Raw genomic sequence first — 18218 nt, forward strand, 5'->3', positions numbered from 1 at the left:
TCAGATTTTTTTAAAATGCAAAATCTCCCACATTTTAAATTATGGCAACTAAATTGAAAAATAAAAAAATTCCACAACTTTGTAGGGGCCAAGCCTACAGATTTGCAATCTCTCCAGCAAGGAAGAGGCTCTAGGAGATAAAATGGTGGGACAGGGATACCAAATTTTCCTGTAAGGCTTAAGAGGCTCACAACCTAAGCAGCAGTCAGGGAGGGCTTCCTGGAAGAACTGTCACCAGGCAGTAAAGAGGAAGGGTATTTCAGGCTAAGAGAACAGTAAGTGCAAAGGCAGGTATTGGATTGAGAGAGCTTAGAAAGAGAAAAGCACTACAGGGTCTTTCGCAGAAGGAAAACACATGGCCCATAAACACAGAAGGGGCGCCTGACCTCATTAGTCATCAAGGAAACGCAAATCAAGACAATGATGTGATGCCACTTCACACCCATTCCACTGGCAACCCCCTCCCTCGCCCCCCCCCCCAAACTCTGGCAATACCAAGTGTCAGGAAGATGCAGGTCCCTGCAGCTCTTCTATAGGATTGAGGGGAAGTGCACCAGTGTACCCTGTGACCCAGCAAACCCACTGCAGGGGAAACCTCTACATACACATGCTGGGCCAATGCGCAGAGAAAGGCCCCTGGGATCTTACTAAAAGGCAGACTCTGATTTGGTGGGCCTCGGGCAGGGCCCAAGATTCTGCATTTCTAACAAGTTTTCAGATGAAGCCAAAGCTATTGGTCTCCAGACCACACTTTGCAGAACATTAGGAGAAATGCACAAGAATATCCATAGCAGCATTGTTTCCATTCAGTTACCCTACACCAGTGGTCAGCAAACTGCAGCTCTCGAGCCACATGCGGCTCTTTGGCCCCTTGAGTGAGGCCACAAAGTTTCAATTGCACTGTATGTGTGTGCCCGCACGTGGTATTTTGTGGAAGAGCCACACTCAAGGGGCCACAGTTTGCAGACCACTGCCCTACACCTTTTGATTGGAGCGTTTAATCCATTTACACGTAGGGTTATTATTGAGAGAAACTTATTTATAGCCATTTTAATTCTGTATGGCTAGGTTTCTCTCTCTGTTTCTTCTTCTCAGCAATCCCTTACAGCAATCCCTTTAGCATTTCTTGTAATGCTGGCTTGTTGGTGATGAACTCCTTTAGCATTTTTTTTTTTGTCTGGGAAGCTCTTTATTTGACCATCTATTTTGAATGACGCCTTGCTGGATATAGTAATCTTGGTCTCAGGTCCTTGCTTTCTATTACCTTGAGTACTTCATGCCATTTCCTTTTGGCCTTTGTAGAGTTTCTGATGAGAAATCAGGTGTCTGCCTTATGGGAACTCCTTTGTAGGTAATAGTTCTCCTTTCTCTTGTTGCCTTTAAGATTCTCTCTTTGTCTTTAATTTTTGGCATTTTAATTATGATGTGTCTGGGTGTGGGCCTGTTTGGGTTCTTCTTGTTTGGGGTTCTCTGTGCCTCCTGAACTTGTGTGACTTTTTCCTTTACCAGGTTAGGGAAGTTTTCTGCCATTATTTCTTCAAACACCTTCTCTATTCCTTTCTCCCTTTCTGCCTCTTCTGGCACACCTGCTATTCGAATATTGTTATGTTTAACATTGTCCCACAGCTCCCTTAAGCTGTCCTCCTGTTTTTTAATTGCTCTTTTTTTTTGGTTCTCTGATTGAGTGATATTTTCAACTCTGTCTTCTAATTCACTGATTTAATCCTCAGCTTCCCCCAATCTGCTGTGTATTTCTTCCAATGTGTTCTTTATTTGTGTTATGTCATTCTTTATCTCAGACTGTTCTTTTTTCATAGTTACTATATCTTTTTTCATACTGTGGAGTATTTTTACCATCATTACTCTGAACTCTGTTTCAGATAAATTTCTTATCTCTGCTTCATTTACCTCTTCTTCTGGAGAATTCTCTAGTTCTTTCATTTGAGGGTTTCTTTGCCTCCTCATTTTGGTTGTCTGCTTGGGTTTGTGACTATGTTTTAGGTAGGTCCTCTACACCTCTCCATCTCTAATGCAGGACAGTGTTAAAGGCTGTTTCTGACTAACTGGATCAGGCAAAGACTCAAAGCCTCCAGAGACCACCTCTGTTTACACTGTAGGTCACGACCCCTTTGGGGGTTGAAGAACCCTTTCACAGGGGTGGCCTAAGACCATCGGAAAACACATATATAATTACATATTGTTTTTGTGATTAATCACTATGCTTTAATTATGTTCAATTTGTAACAATGAAAATACATCCTGCATATCAGATATTTACATGACGATTCATAACAGTGACAAAATTACAGTTATGAAGTAGCAACGAAAATAATGTTATGGTTGGGGGTCATCACAACATGAGGAACTGTATTAAAGGGTCGTGGCATTAGGAAGGTTGAGAACCACTGCTTTACAGACTAATAGGATTCTGACTTGAATTGCCCCCAGAAAATATACCAACGGCATACTTCAGAGATCTAGAACGAACTCTCCAAAAATTCATCTGGAATAAAAAAAGACCTCGAATAGCTGCAGCAATCCTGAAAAAGACCAAAGTAGGTGGGATCTCAATACCAGATATCAAGATGTATTACAAAGCCACTGTTCTCAAAACTGCCTGGTACTGGCACAAGAATAGGCATATAGATCAATGGAATAGAATAGAGAGCCCAGAAATTGGCCCGAACCAATATGCTCAATTAATATTTGACAAAGGAGGCAAGAACATACAATGGAGCCAAGATAGTCTCTTCAATAAATGGTGCTGGGAAAATTGGACAGATATATGCAAGAAAATGAAACTAGACCACCAACTTACACCATACACAAAAATAAACTCAAAATGGATAAAGGACTTAAATGTACGACAGGAAACCATAAAAATTCTAGAAGAATCCAAAGGCAACAAAATCTCAGACATATGCCGAAGCAATTTCTTCACTGATACAGCTCCTAGGGCACTTGAAACTAAAGAGAAAATGAACAAATGGGACTACATCAAAATAAAAAGCTTCTGCACAGCAAAAGAAACCATCAACAAAACAACGAGAAAACCCACTGTGTGGGAAAACATATTTGCCAATGTCATATCTGATAAGGGCCTAATCTCCAAAATTTATAGGGAACTCATACAACTCAACAAAAGGAAGATAAACAATCCAATCAAAAAATGGGCAAAGGACCTAAATAGACACCTTTCAAAAGAGGACATTCAGAAAGCCAAGAGACATATGAAAACATGCTCAAAGTCACTAATCATCCGAGAGATGCAAATCAAAACAACAATGAGGTACCATCTCACACCTGTCAGACTGGCTATCATCAACAAATCAACAAACGACAAGTGCTGGAGAGGATGTGGAGAAAAAGGAACACTTGTGCACTGCTGGTGGGAATGCAGACTGGTGCAGCCACTATGGAAGACAGTATGGAGTTTCCTTAAAAAACTGAAAATGGAACTCCCATTTGACCCTGTGATCCCACTTCTAGGAATATATCCCAAGAAACCAGAAACACCAATCAGAAAGGATATATGCACCCCTATGTTCATAGCAGCACAATTCACCATAGCTAAGATCTGGAAACAGCCTAAGTGCCCATCAGTAGATGAATGGATTAGAAAACTGTGGTACATCTACACGATGGAATACTATGCTGCTCTAAAAAGGAAGGAACTCTTACCATTTGCAACGTCATGGATGGAACTGGAGTGCATTATGCTAAGTGAAATAAGCCAGTCAATGAAGGAAAAATACCACATGATCTCACTCATTCATGGATAATAGAGACCATTATAAACTTTTGAACAATAATAGATACAGAGGCAGAGCTGCCTCGAACAGATTGTCAAACTGCAGCAGGAAGGCCGGGGAGGGTTGCGGGGCAGGAGGTAGGGGGGTAAGAGATCAACTAAAGGACTTGTATGCATGCATATAAGCATAACCAATGGACATAAGACACTGGGGGATAGGGGAGGCTAGGGGACTGTCTAGGGCGGGGGGATAAAATGGACACATGTGTAATACCCTTTGTAATACTTTAAGCAATAAAAAAAAAAAAAAAAAATCATCCTCAGGTGTGGTGAGAGCATTTTTTTTTTTTTCCCAACAGGGTGGGGCAGTTTCTTCTGCCTGGAGGCTAACTGTTACTTTTAATCTCTTCCGTGGCCTCAGGGCAAGGTGTTTTCCAATAGGGTGTGTCGACTCTCTTCCCCCCCAGGCAAGGCAGATGTCTATGTGGGAAAGATGTCCTCCACTGCATGAGGGAATGACTCAGCCCAGGAAACTTGGGGTGTCTGCCTTCTGAGCTCTATCCCCCAAGTCTTCTTCAGTCCTGGGTTCTGCTCTCACAGCTGCAGTCCACTTCACCGTCCCTCTGCCAGAGCACAAGGTGGGTGGCTCCACAGGGAATTTTTGTGCATTGGCCCTTCAGGAAGGTGCTGGAACTTTCAGCTGCCACTCCCTGGCAGACAGCACCCCTCAGATCTGGTGCTCTCTGCTCTGGAGCCCAGCTTGGGGATTGGCACTCCCCCCTCCCTCCACAGCTGAGATATCTCTCCGGGACTTCAGTTCCTGTCTGTGGGTGCCCGGCCAGCCCTTTCGTGCCTCCACCCCTCCTACCAGTCTCTATGCGGGCTCCACCTTCAGCCCTTGGGTATCAGGGTTCTCTCCTGTGAGTTTTCCATTGATTATACAGGGAGCCTTTCCATATTTCAGTTGTAATTCCAGCTTGTTCCTGGGAGCATGTCCATGCAGCATCCACCTACTCTGCCGCCATTTTTAATCTCTCCATAGCAGCATTGTTTGTAGTAGCAGAAAACCTGAACACAATCCAGTTATCTATTGACAGAAGAATGAGAAAATAAATTGTGGGATAGTCACATAGCCTTCAAAATGAATGAATCACAACTACATACAATGACACAAATGATTCTCACCAACATACCATTGAATTAAAAAAAAAAGGACAAGACTGTATACAGTATACCTTTTCAAATAAAATGAATAAATAAAAACAAGTAATAAATTGTTTAGGCATTCGTACATGTAATGAAACTAAAAGCAAAGAAACTAGAGAAGGAGAAATTCAAACTGCAGAATATTAGTGATTTAGCAGAGAGCTGGGGGATGGGCTGGGCTGTAGCACAAAGGTGATGCCAGATTTTGGTTCTGTTCTAGTTCCTAGGGTGGGCAGTGGGTTACAGGTGTACATATCATGCTGTATTTTACACTATATTGTGTCATACCATATACACAGGGCCATTCACAGACCAATGCTGAGATCATGTCATGAACCAAGGATACTTTAAATTCAATTGTGTGCACCTGAGGTCCATATTTTAAGAGAGAGACAGAGAGACTCAAAGAGAGATGTTGAGAGAGTTGAGTACAAGCAGGTCCACTGGGGAAAGGGTGTTCAAACACAAGCACAGCATGAAGCGGTCAGGGCTCTGAGGGGAGCAGAAGTGCTGGGACTATGGGACGGTTGCCGACACAGCCCAGGGGCCCAGAAGGAAGAGGCTGTGGTGCCTTGGATGTCAGATTCTCTACCAACTCCTGCCATCAGCCCACCAGTTCAGACCATGCCGAGGCCGGAGCCGTGGTTTCAGGAGGGACCCTGGAAGAGGAAAGAATGACTCAAACCAAGTGGAGAGAGTCCCTAGGCAGCAGGTAACAACCAGCCCTGCACAATGACAAACCCTGACAATGACCAGATCCAGGGAGTGACCACATCCAGCTAATGATGAGACTTGGCTTGTGACCAGACCAGACAATGTCCAGATCCATCAGGATTGGGCCAGGGGATGCCTGGCCCCAGGTCAACCAAGCATCTGGTCAGCCTGGGCCAGCCCCTTGGGGAAATAGAGAGGGAGGAGTCTCCCTGAGCTCCTGCAGCCAGGGGGGCTGGTCTCCCCCTCCTGATCCCACCTCCCTCATTGAGCTTTCTCTCTCTTAAACAGCCATTAGGTCTGACCCCTCCTCCTCCTCTGCCCCTGCCCTGGCTCAGCCACCATTGCAGGGCTCCTGCGCCAGTCTCCCCCTCACCAGTCCATCCTCCACACCAGCCCCAGAGAGATCTTTCTAAACATAGATCTGTGTCCCTCCCCTGAGCAGAACCCTGCATTGGTTCCCTACCACCTGGGGAGAACATTTGGACTGCCTGTCCTGATATATGAAGCCCTTCATCATTTGGCCTTTGCACCCTCTCCTAGTCCAGTCTGGTCAAATCCCGTTATTCAGGTACAGACTCTGCAGTCTCTCCCGAAGACAAGTGGTTTCACATCTCAGCCTGAGGGGCCTTCTTCATGGCATGCCCCTTCCCCATTGAATACTCGCATCTCAAAATTTAACTCTAAAGTCACCTATTCTGGGGAAATCTTCCCTACTCTCTATGCCCCACTTCCCATTCCAGTTAGTAGCCTCAAAATACTTCATCTCCCCTCCACCCCACCCCCATGGTATTAACAACCATTTGTTTTCTTCAGCTTTACTGAGTGAGGTGTCATAGACAAATAAAAATTGGGTATATTTAAGGTGCACAACTTGATGCTTTGATATGTGCATATATTGTGGAATAATCACCTCAGTCCAGTTTATTACCTCCCATTTTTAATGTGGTGAGAACACGTAGGATCTACCCACTTAGTAAATTCCATGTACACAGGATAGCATTGCAAACTAGAAACTCCCAGCGTGGGTAGGAAGGCGCAGTCAGACACCGTCTCTAATACCTCACTGCAAATACTCGGTGCCCACCCTGGGCCCCAGCCACAGCTGCTGGAAGGTCGGACAGCTCCAAGACATTGGTCTCCTGTAAGCAATCACCAAGTCTCTCCATTTGGGGTGTTTTCTGCATTTTCTCTGTCCCAGCACAGGACAACCTGGGAATGCAGGGGAGTTACCGCCCTCAGGCACAATCCTCAGGAATCAGCAGGTAAACGCCAGCCTCCCTTGCTTGGGGAGATAGTTCTGAGGCATCTCCTCCCTGTGTCTCAGAAGGGTCCCAGCAGGATGGAGTTACAGTGGCTGCTCACTAGCACACCTTTTATTTACTTTCTCTCCCCATCCCAACATGCTCTCCACGCTCTCCCCATCCTGCTTCCTAGGATTACCTCCCAAATAAATACCTGCACTCAAGTTCCTGGCTCAGGGACTGCTTTTGGGGGGAACCCAACCAAAGACACACCTGTGTGCTTGCATCTCTCCTATGAGACTGAAAATAGCTCTGTGAAGCCAGGGGCCACATTGAATTGATCTTAAATTGTGGCCTCCAACAGTCTGGGACCTTGACTATGCTGCTTGCATCTGTGTGACCTTAGCCAGGTCACTTCCTTACACCCATAGGCTCAGCTAAAATAAATAGGAGATCCCCAAACTATTAATGAAATATACCCTAGAGGGGGGACATAGGACTTGCCCCCTTCCTTCTTTCTTATACTTTCCACTTTTTCTGAGCATTCATATATTCTTCTGCTTTGTTTTGCTTTGCTTTCACAGTGTGACACGAGTATGGGATACGGAATGAGCAGGCCTGGGTTCAGATCTTAGCTCTGCCACATACTGGCTGTCACTGGGTAAGTCATCCAACCTCATTGGGCCTCAGTTTCCACATCTGAAAGATGGACACAAGCATGAACACCTACTTTTGCAGGGTGGTAGTGGTGTCTACTATGGAAGCTCTTTATAAACCACAAAGTGAATTGCAAGCCTGAGTTATTGTCTTCCCTGGGATGAAGGGATATCGGGCCTGGCATGGAGGAGGTGCCTGGGAAATGTTTAGAGAAGAGATGAGTAAAGCTAGAAGTGGGAACCCCAGAGGGTTCCTTATCTCCTTCCTTCACTCGTGTTCACTGACACTCACATGGGCCAAGCCCTGTGCTGGGCACCGGGGACGCAAAGTAGCAGAAGGAACACCTCCGGCCTCAGGAGGCTGGCCATCTTCAGGGGAGACCCAAGAAAACCCACCAATCCCAGAGGGGCCCTGACCTAGGGTCAGAAACATGGGAAGGCCTCCAGGAAGAGTGATGCCTGAGTTGTGCAGGATTTAGCCTGAGGACCAAAGGGAGGACAGAAAGGATATTCCATCATGAGGGGACAGTATACACAAAGGCCAGATGGGGTCCATGAAGCCACGATGGACAGCTCACTGCGGCTAAAGTCTCAAAAGTTCAAAGGTGAAGCCGCAAAGATCAGCAAGGACTGGATCACCATGACCTTGAGGTCCTTTGAGGAGTCAGGATTTTCAATTGAAGGTGATGGGCATTTATGGAAAACGAGGACAAGACTGGGAAAGAATCTTTTTCTTTGTGAACCAGGGCAACGCACTTGGCCTCCCAGAGCCTTGGTTTTCTCATCTGTACAATGGAGACAAAAATATCACAAGAGGGATGTTCTGAGGAGGACTTGAAATGAGGTGTGTTCATTGCCTGCCACAGGAAGGTGCTCAGTGGATGTGAACTGAACGAATGAATAATGAATTTCTGCCAGGCTCAGGAGCACCCTGGTACCTTCACTCACATGATTCCAAGCCTGGAACTCAGCCCCTCTCCTTCCTACCTTTTCCCTGTCCAGCCCTTTGCAGTAGGGCCTCCTGCTTGCCTACAGGCCAACAAGCAGGAGGGCTGGGGCTTTTCTAGGGTCATCAAGTGAGTCAAACGCACAGCCGGGTCCAGTGCTCTGTCCCTGCTCAGGTGATGTTAGAAATGCTTTTTCTCTGCTCTTCCATATAGGTTTACCTCCAGGCTCTGGAGCTTTCTGGGATGGGGAGACACTGGTTTCTATTGTCTCCTTGACGGGCCAGAGCCACCTGCCTCTGCCTCCAGATGCCTGAGCCACCATCTGCTCCCACCCAAGCCCTCAGCTCTTTTCTTAAAATAATTCCTCTCGTTTCCTTGGAGACATCTCTCACATTGAAGAAAGGAAGGGAGGGAGGGAGGGAAGAGGACAGGTTGGCTCCCGTTTCCTGAGCACCTACTGTGTGCCAGGCCTGACTCTGGTCACACCCCTTTGAGGTGGGGATCACTCAGCGCCCCCCTTTCAGAAGAGAAACTAAGGCTTGGACACCTCAGTTCCCCAGATCACATGCCCCAGGTCTCACAGCAAGTAAAGAGTATTTGAGCCTGGGTGTTAGGCCTCAAAAATGAAAGCCTGTGCGACAGAATGGGTACGTGCACTTAGGGGCACCCGTGCCCCACATCTACCTATTCCTCCCAAATCACTCCCCCTTACCTGATGCAACTCAGAAAACACTATGGCACCTACTGTGTATCAGCGGCAGGAGGAGTGCCTCAGGTATGAATAAGACAAAGGCTTCTCCCTTGGGGAAGTGGGAGGGAGGAAAGATAAAAATGTCACCGTGGGTTCAATCAATAGCACCAATCACTTCAGAGGGGCCATTCCAGCTGATCCTCCCAAAACCCCAGTCCCATTTTTCAAAGGGGAAACTGAGGCCCAAAGAAGTAAATTCACTTTTCCAAGGATATACGAGGACCAAGTGGTGGAACCAGAATAAAGGCCCAGATTGTGCTAAAAATAGAAGACAACTTGCTGGAAATGCCCCAGAGACCTGCACCAAGAGCTGCCCTGGGGCATGGGAGGGGGTGCGGCTGGGAGCGAAGGCCCCTGGAGCGGAGGGGAGAAATAAAGGGACGTGGACAGGTGCGCCTCCGCCCCTTTCTGGCCTCAGCCCTCTCCAGCCAGCTCCGAGGCTGACATCACCAGGGCATCTGCACCACCGGCCTGAGGAGAGAGACAACCAAATCCCACCTGCCTTAGTCTCTGGATCCTCCTCAGGGCACCTGGGAGAAACACCTCACCCAGCCCGAAGCCCTGGGAGCTTCTGGTTGGCCCGACCTCAGCCAGTCCATCTGGTTGAGCCCACTTGTTTGAATCCTAGGTTTAGAGGCAACTCTCATATCTGAAGGCTAAGCCTAGGGGAGAAGAGGTTATTCCCAAAGATTTTTGGCAAAAGTGGGACCCCCGTCACATCAAAATGCTGTGTGTTGTGTGTGCAGGGATTACACTCTGCCTTTCACCCTCCCACCCTGCAGTGTGGGCCTCACTACAGTGGCTGTGGCAACCCCACTGCAGGCAGAGAAGGGAGGCAGGAGTTCTCGGCAGAGGGCTGGCACGGACAACAGGGAGGAGGCACAGGGGATTCGGAGAGAAGCAAACAGCGTGGGGAGAGCAGCAAAGCGCAGGCCAGAGAAGGGGCTTGAGAGGAAAGACCTTGAGAGGCAGGTGGACAGCTGGGGCTTCCTCTGGGAGGACCCGGGATGCTATGATGGGGCTCAGAGCACAGGGAAGATGTGTTTACCGAAGATTCCCCTGGTGGTCAGAGTGGATGATGGCTGTCAAGAGGGGGAAGAGGCAGGAGGCCACCACAACTGTGCAGAGGAGAGATGATGGGCCTGGACTAGGCTGGAGCTGTGAGAAGGGAGAGGAAGGAGACAGTTAAGAGACAAGTCAAAGAGGCAGAATCAATAGTTGTTACTAATGAGTCTGATGTGGGTGAGGGAAGGGGAGGAGGCAAGAATGAGGCTCGGGTTTCTCCTGTGGGTGGCTGGTAGGGCTGCCCTTAAGAAGGGAGGTCTGGGCAAAGGGAAAGGAGGGGAGGAGGAGGAAAGCCCACCGGGACGTGTCCTGCGTGGTGTCTGTGGGATACACAGTGAGTGCTGCTCCTCCTGTGGGCTCCACGGCTCACATTTTACAAAGAGTTGTCGATCCAACACTTTGGTTGGATTGCAACCAAGAAGGTTCCAATCCTGGAACCTTCCAACAATTCTGTGAGGTCAACACTATTTTTCTCAAAGTGAAAATTCCAGGCTTCAAGAGTGGTGATGACTGATCCAAGGGTTCCACTGAGTGGGTGATGGAGCTAGGTGTTCTGCCTTTACGACCACGGCTTGGGTGCCAAGGAGCATCCCAGTTGTCCAGAGGCTTCAAGAAGATGTCCAGGAAAACGGACAGTAAGGGGAGAGGCTGGGGTTGGAGACAGAGTGACTGAAGGCACAGAGTGGATAAGGTCTTTCAAAGAGAGGTCATCCAGAGAAATAAGGAAATCACCTGAGTAGAATCTCAAGAAACAGCAACCTAAGTCAATTTGCAAAAATCAATTGTATTTACATATATAAGCGACAAACAAAAATAAAATTTAAATAAATAATACAATTTACAATGGCACCAACATCCATCAAATACTGAGGAATAATAACTCTAATGAAAGGTGTGCAAGACTTCTACAGTGAAAATTACACACCCTACAGGGAGAGTTAAAGACCTGAACAAATGGAGAGAGATGCTGTGTTCATGGACTGGGAGACACACTATGCGAAAGATGCCACTTCTCCCCACATTAATCTCTAGGTCCCAATCCCAACCAAAATCCTTTCTAGGTCTTGATAAACTCATTCTAAAATTTATGTGAAATTCCAACGGCTTTCAATTGTAGAGACTATAAATTGGGGTGGTGAATACAGATGATATAGAATTGTATACCTGGAACCTATACAATTATATTAACCAAGGTCACCCCAATAAATTCAATTTTTTTAACCTGCTGTTTTTATTTTTGAAAAAATTATCTTTATTGTTGAAAGTATTACAAATGTCCCCCTCTTCCCTTCATTGACCCCCCTGCACCCAGCTCCTGCCCCCTCCCCAATATTGTCTGTGTCCATCGGTTATGCATATATGCATATACATTCTTTGGTTAATCTCTTCCCACCCCCAACTCTTCCCTTTTTTAAATTCAATTTAAAAAAAAGAAATAAACTCCATAATCACAGCCATCTTCTTATCCAAATAATTCTTTGTATGGGACAGACAACGTAATTTTTTGGAGAGGAAATGCATAGGCTAAAATCCCCAGGGCCATTTGGGCCAGTTACCATGAGAAAGGGAAAGGGTATCCGTCCAGAATGACCCTGCCTGGATGAAGGTAGCTGCGAGCTTCTCTCCAGCTAGAGGATTTGCCGTTTGTGGTGGGATTGAGATAGCTCCGGCGGCTGGCCAAAAGCACAATGGGTTATTCATTTTGAATTTAATAAAAAGAAATGGATTTGTCCTAGATAGGCATGAATAGCCCTCCTCTAGTGAACACAGGCAGCCAAGCCCTGGACTAACCACCTTCCTGAGGCATCACTTCTCAGTTCCTGTGTGTCCACGACGCACAGCTCTCCTGTCTCACGATCTGCACTGGAATCCCAGATCTACCACTTCCTGGCTATGTGACTTTGCCTACCTCTCCGAGCGTCCATTTCCTCATGTATAAAACAGACCCTTATAATTTCCTACCAAAACAACCACAACCCCAAACCAAAACCCTTCATAGACACAGACAACAGTATGGTGACTACCAGAGGGGAAGGTAAAAGAGGGTAAACAGGCGATAAATGGTGACAGAAGGAGACTTGACTTTGGGTGGTGAGCACACACTAGAATACACAGATGATGTATTACAGAATTGTACACCTGAAACATATAATTGTATTAACCAATGTCACCCCAATAAACTCAATAAAAATTTTAAAAATTGTAGACAGTACATTGATGAAGCATAAAGCTGTAAAGAATAAATAACTTTACTAGATCTCAGGGTATACTGAAAACTATAGTTTGGGGGAAATGCTTGCAACAAAGGACTATTATCTAGAATATAAGAAAGAAAAACTCCACAAAACTCAACAGTAAAAAAATAATCCAACTAGAAAATGGACAAAAGGCATGAATAGACATTTTACCAAAGAAGGCATGCAGATGGCAAATAAGCACTGAGAAGATGGTCAGCATCATTAGCCAGTAGGAAATGCAAAGAAAAACTACAATGAGATGTGAATACATGCCTATCAGAACAGCTAAGTAAAAAGCAGTGACAGCATCAGATGCTGTCAGGGATGCAGAGACCTATCACTCATACATTGCTGGTGGGAATGTCAAATGATGTACCCCTCTGGAAAAATAGTTTGACGGTTTTTTATAAAACTAAACATGACCTTCTGGAACTAATAAACAATTATAGTAAGGTTGCAGGATACAAGGTTAAAATACAAAAGTCAATTCCTATATACCAGCAATGAACACATGGAATTTAAAATTAAAAAACATAATATCATTGCCCTGGCGGATGTGCTCAGTGGTTGGAGCACCAGTCCTCACACTGAAGGTTTGCAGGTTTGATCCCCAGCCCCGGGTAGAACACATGTGGGAGGCAACCAACCGATGTGTCTCTCTCATATCAATGTTTCTCTCTTCTTTCTCTCTCTCTCTCTCTCTCTCTCTCTCTCTCTCTCTCTCTCCCTCCCTCCCTCCCTTCCTCTCTCTCCCTTCCTCCTCCCCTCCCTCCCTCCCCTCTCTTTCACTCTCTACAAAAATCAATGGATTAACAAACAACGACAAAAACACAGTATCATTTACATTGGCACCTCTCAAACTGAAATACATAGCTATAAATCTAACAAAACATGTACAAGAACTATAACAACTCTGATGAAAAGAAATCAAAGAACTAAATAAATGGAGTGATAGTCCACATTTATTGACAAAAACACTCAATATTGTTAAGATGACAGTTCTTCCCAACTTGATCTATAGATTCAATGCAATCTCAATCAAAACCTCAGCAACTTACTTTGTGGATATTAACAAACTGATTCTAAAGTTTACATGGATAAGGAAGAGACCCAGAATAGCCAACACAATATTGAAGGAGTAAAACAAAGTCAGGGGACTGATAATACCCAACTTCAAGGCTTACTATAAAGCGACAGTAACAGAGAGTGGGGTACTGGAGAAAGAATAGATCCATGGAACAGAATTGAGAGCCTAGAAGTAGACCTGCATTAATATAGTCAACTTATCTTTTTTGTTGTTGCTGTTGTTGTTAATCCTCACCCAATAATATTTTTTCCATTGATTTTTAGAGAGAGTGGAAGAAGGGGGAGAGACAGAGAGAGAGTAAGACACATTGATTGGTTGCCTCCCGCACAAGTCCCACCCAGGTACGTGCCCTTGACAGGAATCAAACCACAACCCTTCAGTCCAAGGGCCAACACTCTAACCACTAAGCAAAACCGGCTAGGGCTATAGTCAACTTATCTTTGACAAAAGAGCAAAGGCAATACAATGGAGCAAAGATAGACTTTTCAACAAATGATGCTGGAACAATTGGACATTTATATACAAAAGAAATGAATTTAGACACAGAACTTAACACTACTTATAAAAATTAACTTAAAAATGATCATTGACCTAAATTACAATGCAAAATTATAAAACTTCTGGAAGATAACATAAGAGAAAACCTAGATGACCTTGGGTATGATGATAACTTTTTAAATACAACACAGAGGCATGATATGTGAAAGAAATAATTGATAAACTGAATTTCATTAAAATTAAAAACTTTTTCTCTGTAAAAGACAATGTCAAGAGAATGAGAAGACAAGTCATAGACTGGGAGGAAATATTTGCAAAAGACATATCTGATAAAGGACTGTTATAGGAAATATGCAAAGAACTCTTAAAACTCAACAGTAACAAAACAAAAAACCCAATTTAAAAAAAATGGGCCCAGACAATGTTGCTCAGTGGTTGAGTGTCGACCTATGAACCAGGAGCTCATGGTTCAATTCCTGGTTGGGGTACATGGCCAGGTTGTGGGCTTGATCCCCAGTAGGAGGCGTGCAGGAGGTAGCCGATCAATGATTCTCATCATTGATGTTTCTCTCTCCCTCTCCCTTTCTCTCTGAAATCAATTTAAAAAATATATTTTTTTAATTGGCAAAAACAAACATACATACACCTCACCAAAGAAGATACACAGATGGCAAGTAAGCATATGAAAAGATGTTCAACATCACGTCACTAGGGAATTCCTAATTAAAACAACAATGAGATACCACGACATATTTATTAGAATGGCCAAAATCCAAAACATTAAAAACACCTGTCTATGGAGCAATAGGAACACTTATTTCATTGCTAGTTGGAATGCAAAATAAAACCACCCCTTTGGAAGTTGGTTTCTTACTAAACTAAACATATTCTTACCACATGATCCAGCAGTTATGCTCCTTGACATTTACCCAAATGAGTTAAAACTTAGGTCCACACAGAAACCTGCACATGAATGTTTATAGCACTTTATTCATAACTAGAGGCCTGATGCACAAATTCGTGCACAGATGGGGTCCCTTGGCCTGGCTGGCGATTGGGGCCAATCAGGGCTGGCCAGCCAGGGGAAGGAACCATGGGAGGTTGGCCAGCCACAGGAGGTTGGCTGTGGGAGTGCACTGACCACCAGGGGGCAGCTCCTGCATTGAGCATCTGCCCTCTGGTGGTCAGTGCATCGTCATAGCAACCGTTTGACCAGTTGTTTGGTTGACGGGTCGTAATGGTCACTTAGGCTTTTATATACCTAGATTGCCAAGATTTGAAAGCAACCAAAATGTCCTTCAGTAGAAGAATAGGTAAACTGTGGTACATCCAGACAATAAAATCTTATTTAGCACAAAAAAGAAATGAGCTATCAGGCCATGAAAAGACATGGAGGAACTTTAAATGCATATTGCTAAGTGAAAGAAGCCAGTGTGAAAAGGATTCAGACTGTATGGTTCCAACTGTATGCCATTCTGGAAAAGGTAAAACTATGGATACCGTAAAAGGATCAGTAATGACCAGAGGTTTGGGGAGAGGGAAGGATGAGTAGGCAGGGAATTCTTAGGGCAGTGAAACTACTCTGCATGATCCCACAATGGTGGATTATGCACGGTCCGAACCCAGTGTAAAACACCAATGTGAGCCCTAATGTAAACTATGGACTTTGGGTGACAATGATGTATCCCTGTAGATACACAACAAGTAGATTATAACAAGTATACCACTCTGGTGGGGGACATTGGTAATGGGAGAGTCTGAACAACAGTGGGGGCAGGGAATATGGGGGAAACCTCTATAACTTCCCCTCAATTTTGCTGTGAACCGAAACTGCCCAAATATATAAATGCTAGAGGCCTGGTGCACGGATTCATGCACATTGAGAGGAAATTAATTAGAAGGTGGCCGGTGGGGTGAGACTGGGTGAGATGAGCCAGACATGCCCTGGAGCCAACCTCCCGTGGTCCCTCCCCAGCCGGCTGCACCCGGGGTGGCACCGGGGCTCGAAGGGCATCTGTGGAGTGAGTGGGGTCCCTCTGGCAGGTGAGGTCCCTCAGCAGAGAAACTGGCAGTCCAACATCCCCCGAGGGGTCCCAGAGTGCGAGAGGGCACTCTGCAAAGTTGCTGTCGCTCGGCAGTTCCTGCGATGAGCGTTTGCCCCCTGGTGGTCAGTGCACGTCATACCTACCAGCCAGTTGGCTGGTCGCTTAGCCTTTTATATATATAGATATCACGCAACACACACATATGTATAACATGCAATTACCATACGGCCGAGAAATTGCACTCTTGGGCAATTTATAAATAAATTAATAAATAATATATAAATTAAGAGAAATAGAAATTTATGTTCACACAAAAACCTGTACATGAATGCTCACAACAACTTTATTAATAATAAGATGAGTGGATAAAAAAGGTGTGGTATCTATAATAATAAAAGCATAATATGCTAATTAGACCAGATAGCCAAATGACCTTCTGGATGACCTTCTGGACAAAGCCAGAGTATTTATATAATGGAATACTATGAAGCAGTAAAAAAAGAAAGATTTCTTATCCTTTGAGACAGCATGGAGGGACCTGGAGAGTATTATGCTAAGGGAAATAGCCAGTCAGAGAAAGACAAGTATCACAAGATCTCACTCATGTGGAATCTAATGAATAAAATAAACTGATGAACAAAATAGATCCAGAGACATGGAAGCATGGAACAGACTGTGGAATCTCAGAGGGAAGGCGGGAGGGTGGGAGGGTGGGAAATGATCAACCAAAGAACTTGTATGCATATATGCATAACCCATGGACACAGACAATAGGGTGGTAAAGGCCTGGGGTTGGGGCGGGGGCAGGCCAGAAGGGGTCAATGGGGGACAAAGGGGAGCATATATAATACTTTCAACAATAAAGATTTAATTTTTAAAAAATAATAATAATAACCCCAAACTGGAAACAACTCAGACAGACAGCCTTTACTGCGTGAATGATTAAACAAACTGGTACATCCACCCATGGAATAGTGGGTGACAATAAAAAGAAGCAAACTATTGATATACATAACAACATGGGTATATTTCAAGTGAATTAAAGGTGAGTGAAAGAAGCCAATCCTAAAAGGTTACATACTGTGTGATTCCATTTATGTAACAATTTATACAATTTGGTGGGGAAAAGATGGTTCTTTCAAAAAATATTGCTGTCAAAACTAGATACGCATATGAAAAAAATAATTGACCCTTACCTTCCATCATACACAAAAATTAAAAGAAAAGTTCTAGAATAAAACATGGATAAATATCTTCATTTCTTAAAGATCTCCTAGAAGATATAACAAAGACTAATGATGAATGAATGACAAAGAAGACTTCATTAAAATTGAACTCTTCATTAAGGAGAGGTCAAAGACAAGTCTCAGACTGGGAGAAGGTATGTTTTCAATACACGTATCTGCCTAAAGCTCATATCCAGAACATATAAAATGCTCCTACAAATCTATAAGAAAAAGTCCTAGCTGGTCTGGGTCAGTGGATAGAGCATCAGCCTGCGGACTGAAGGGTCCTGGGTTCGATTCCGGTCAAGGACATGTACCTCGGCTGCAGGCTTGATCCCTGACCCCTGATCTGGGTGTTCAGGAGGCAATTGATCGATGTGTCTCTCTCGCATCAATGTGTCTCTCTCTATGTCTCTCTCCCCCCCACTCTCTTTAAAAATCAATAAAAAAATATCCTGGGGTGAGGATTAACAACAACAACAACAAATCTATCAGAAAAAGACAGACAACCCAATTTGAAAAATATGCATCGAGTAGTCTGATGATGAAGGCCTGTGGAGGGGCCACTGGGCATGCTCATGCCTCACAGGCTCAGACACGGCCTCCACACGGGGCAGGTGAGCATCCTTCGTCCTTTGGGCTGGACAGCACAGGACGCGAGGTCTGTCACAGCTGCCACTACCCTTCAGAGGGAGGAGACAGATCTAAATGGCAGCTCCAGGGGGAAGAAAAAGACTTAAGAACTCGTGTCTGAGATAGCTCACAGTGGCGAACTCCCAACGTTTGTCAGGTCT

At 44.9% G+C, this 18218-nt stretch overlaps 1 protein-coding gene across 1 annotated transcript in view; it reads right to left on the reverse strand.

Annotated features, from left to right (window-relative positions):
- Positions 1-4819: 4819 nt before the first annotated feature.
- The window catches only part of AAR2 (AAR2 splicing factor), a 58574-nt gene continuing 45175 nt past the window's right edge, over positions 4820-18218 (reverse strand). The window contains exons 4-5 of the mRNA XM_036322303.1: positions 10315-10424; positions 4820-4838 (exon numbers count right to left, since the gene is read on the reverse strand). Coding sequence (XP_036178196.1) covers positions 4835-4838; positions 10315-10424 — 114 coding nt within the window. The 3' untranslated portion in view covers positions 4820-4834. The remainder of the gene's footprint in view (positions 4839-10314; positions 10425-18218) is intronic.

This window comes from Myotis myotis, unplaced genomic scaffold (assembly GCF_014108235.1).
Source record: "Myotis myotis isolate mMyoMyo1 unplaced genomic scaffold, mMyoMyo1.p scaffold_m19_p_9, whole genome shotgun sequence".
Lineage (NCBI taxonomy): Eukaryota > Metazoa > Chordata > Mammalia > Chiroptera > Vespertilionidae > Myotis > Myotis myotis.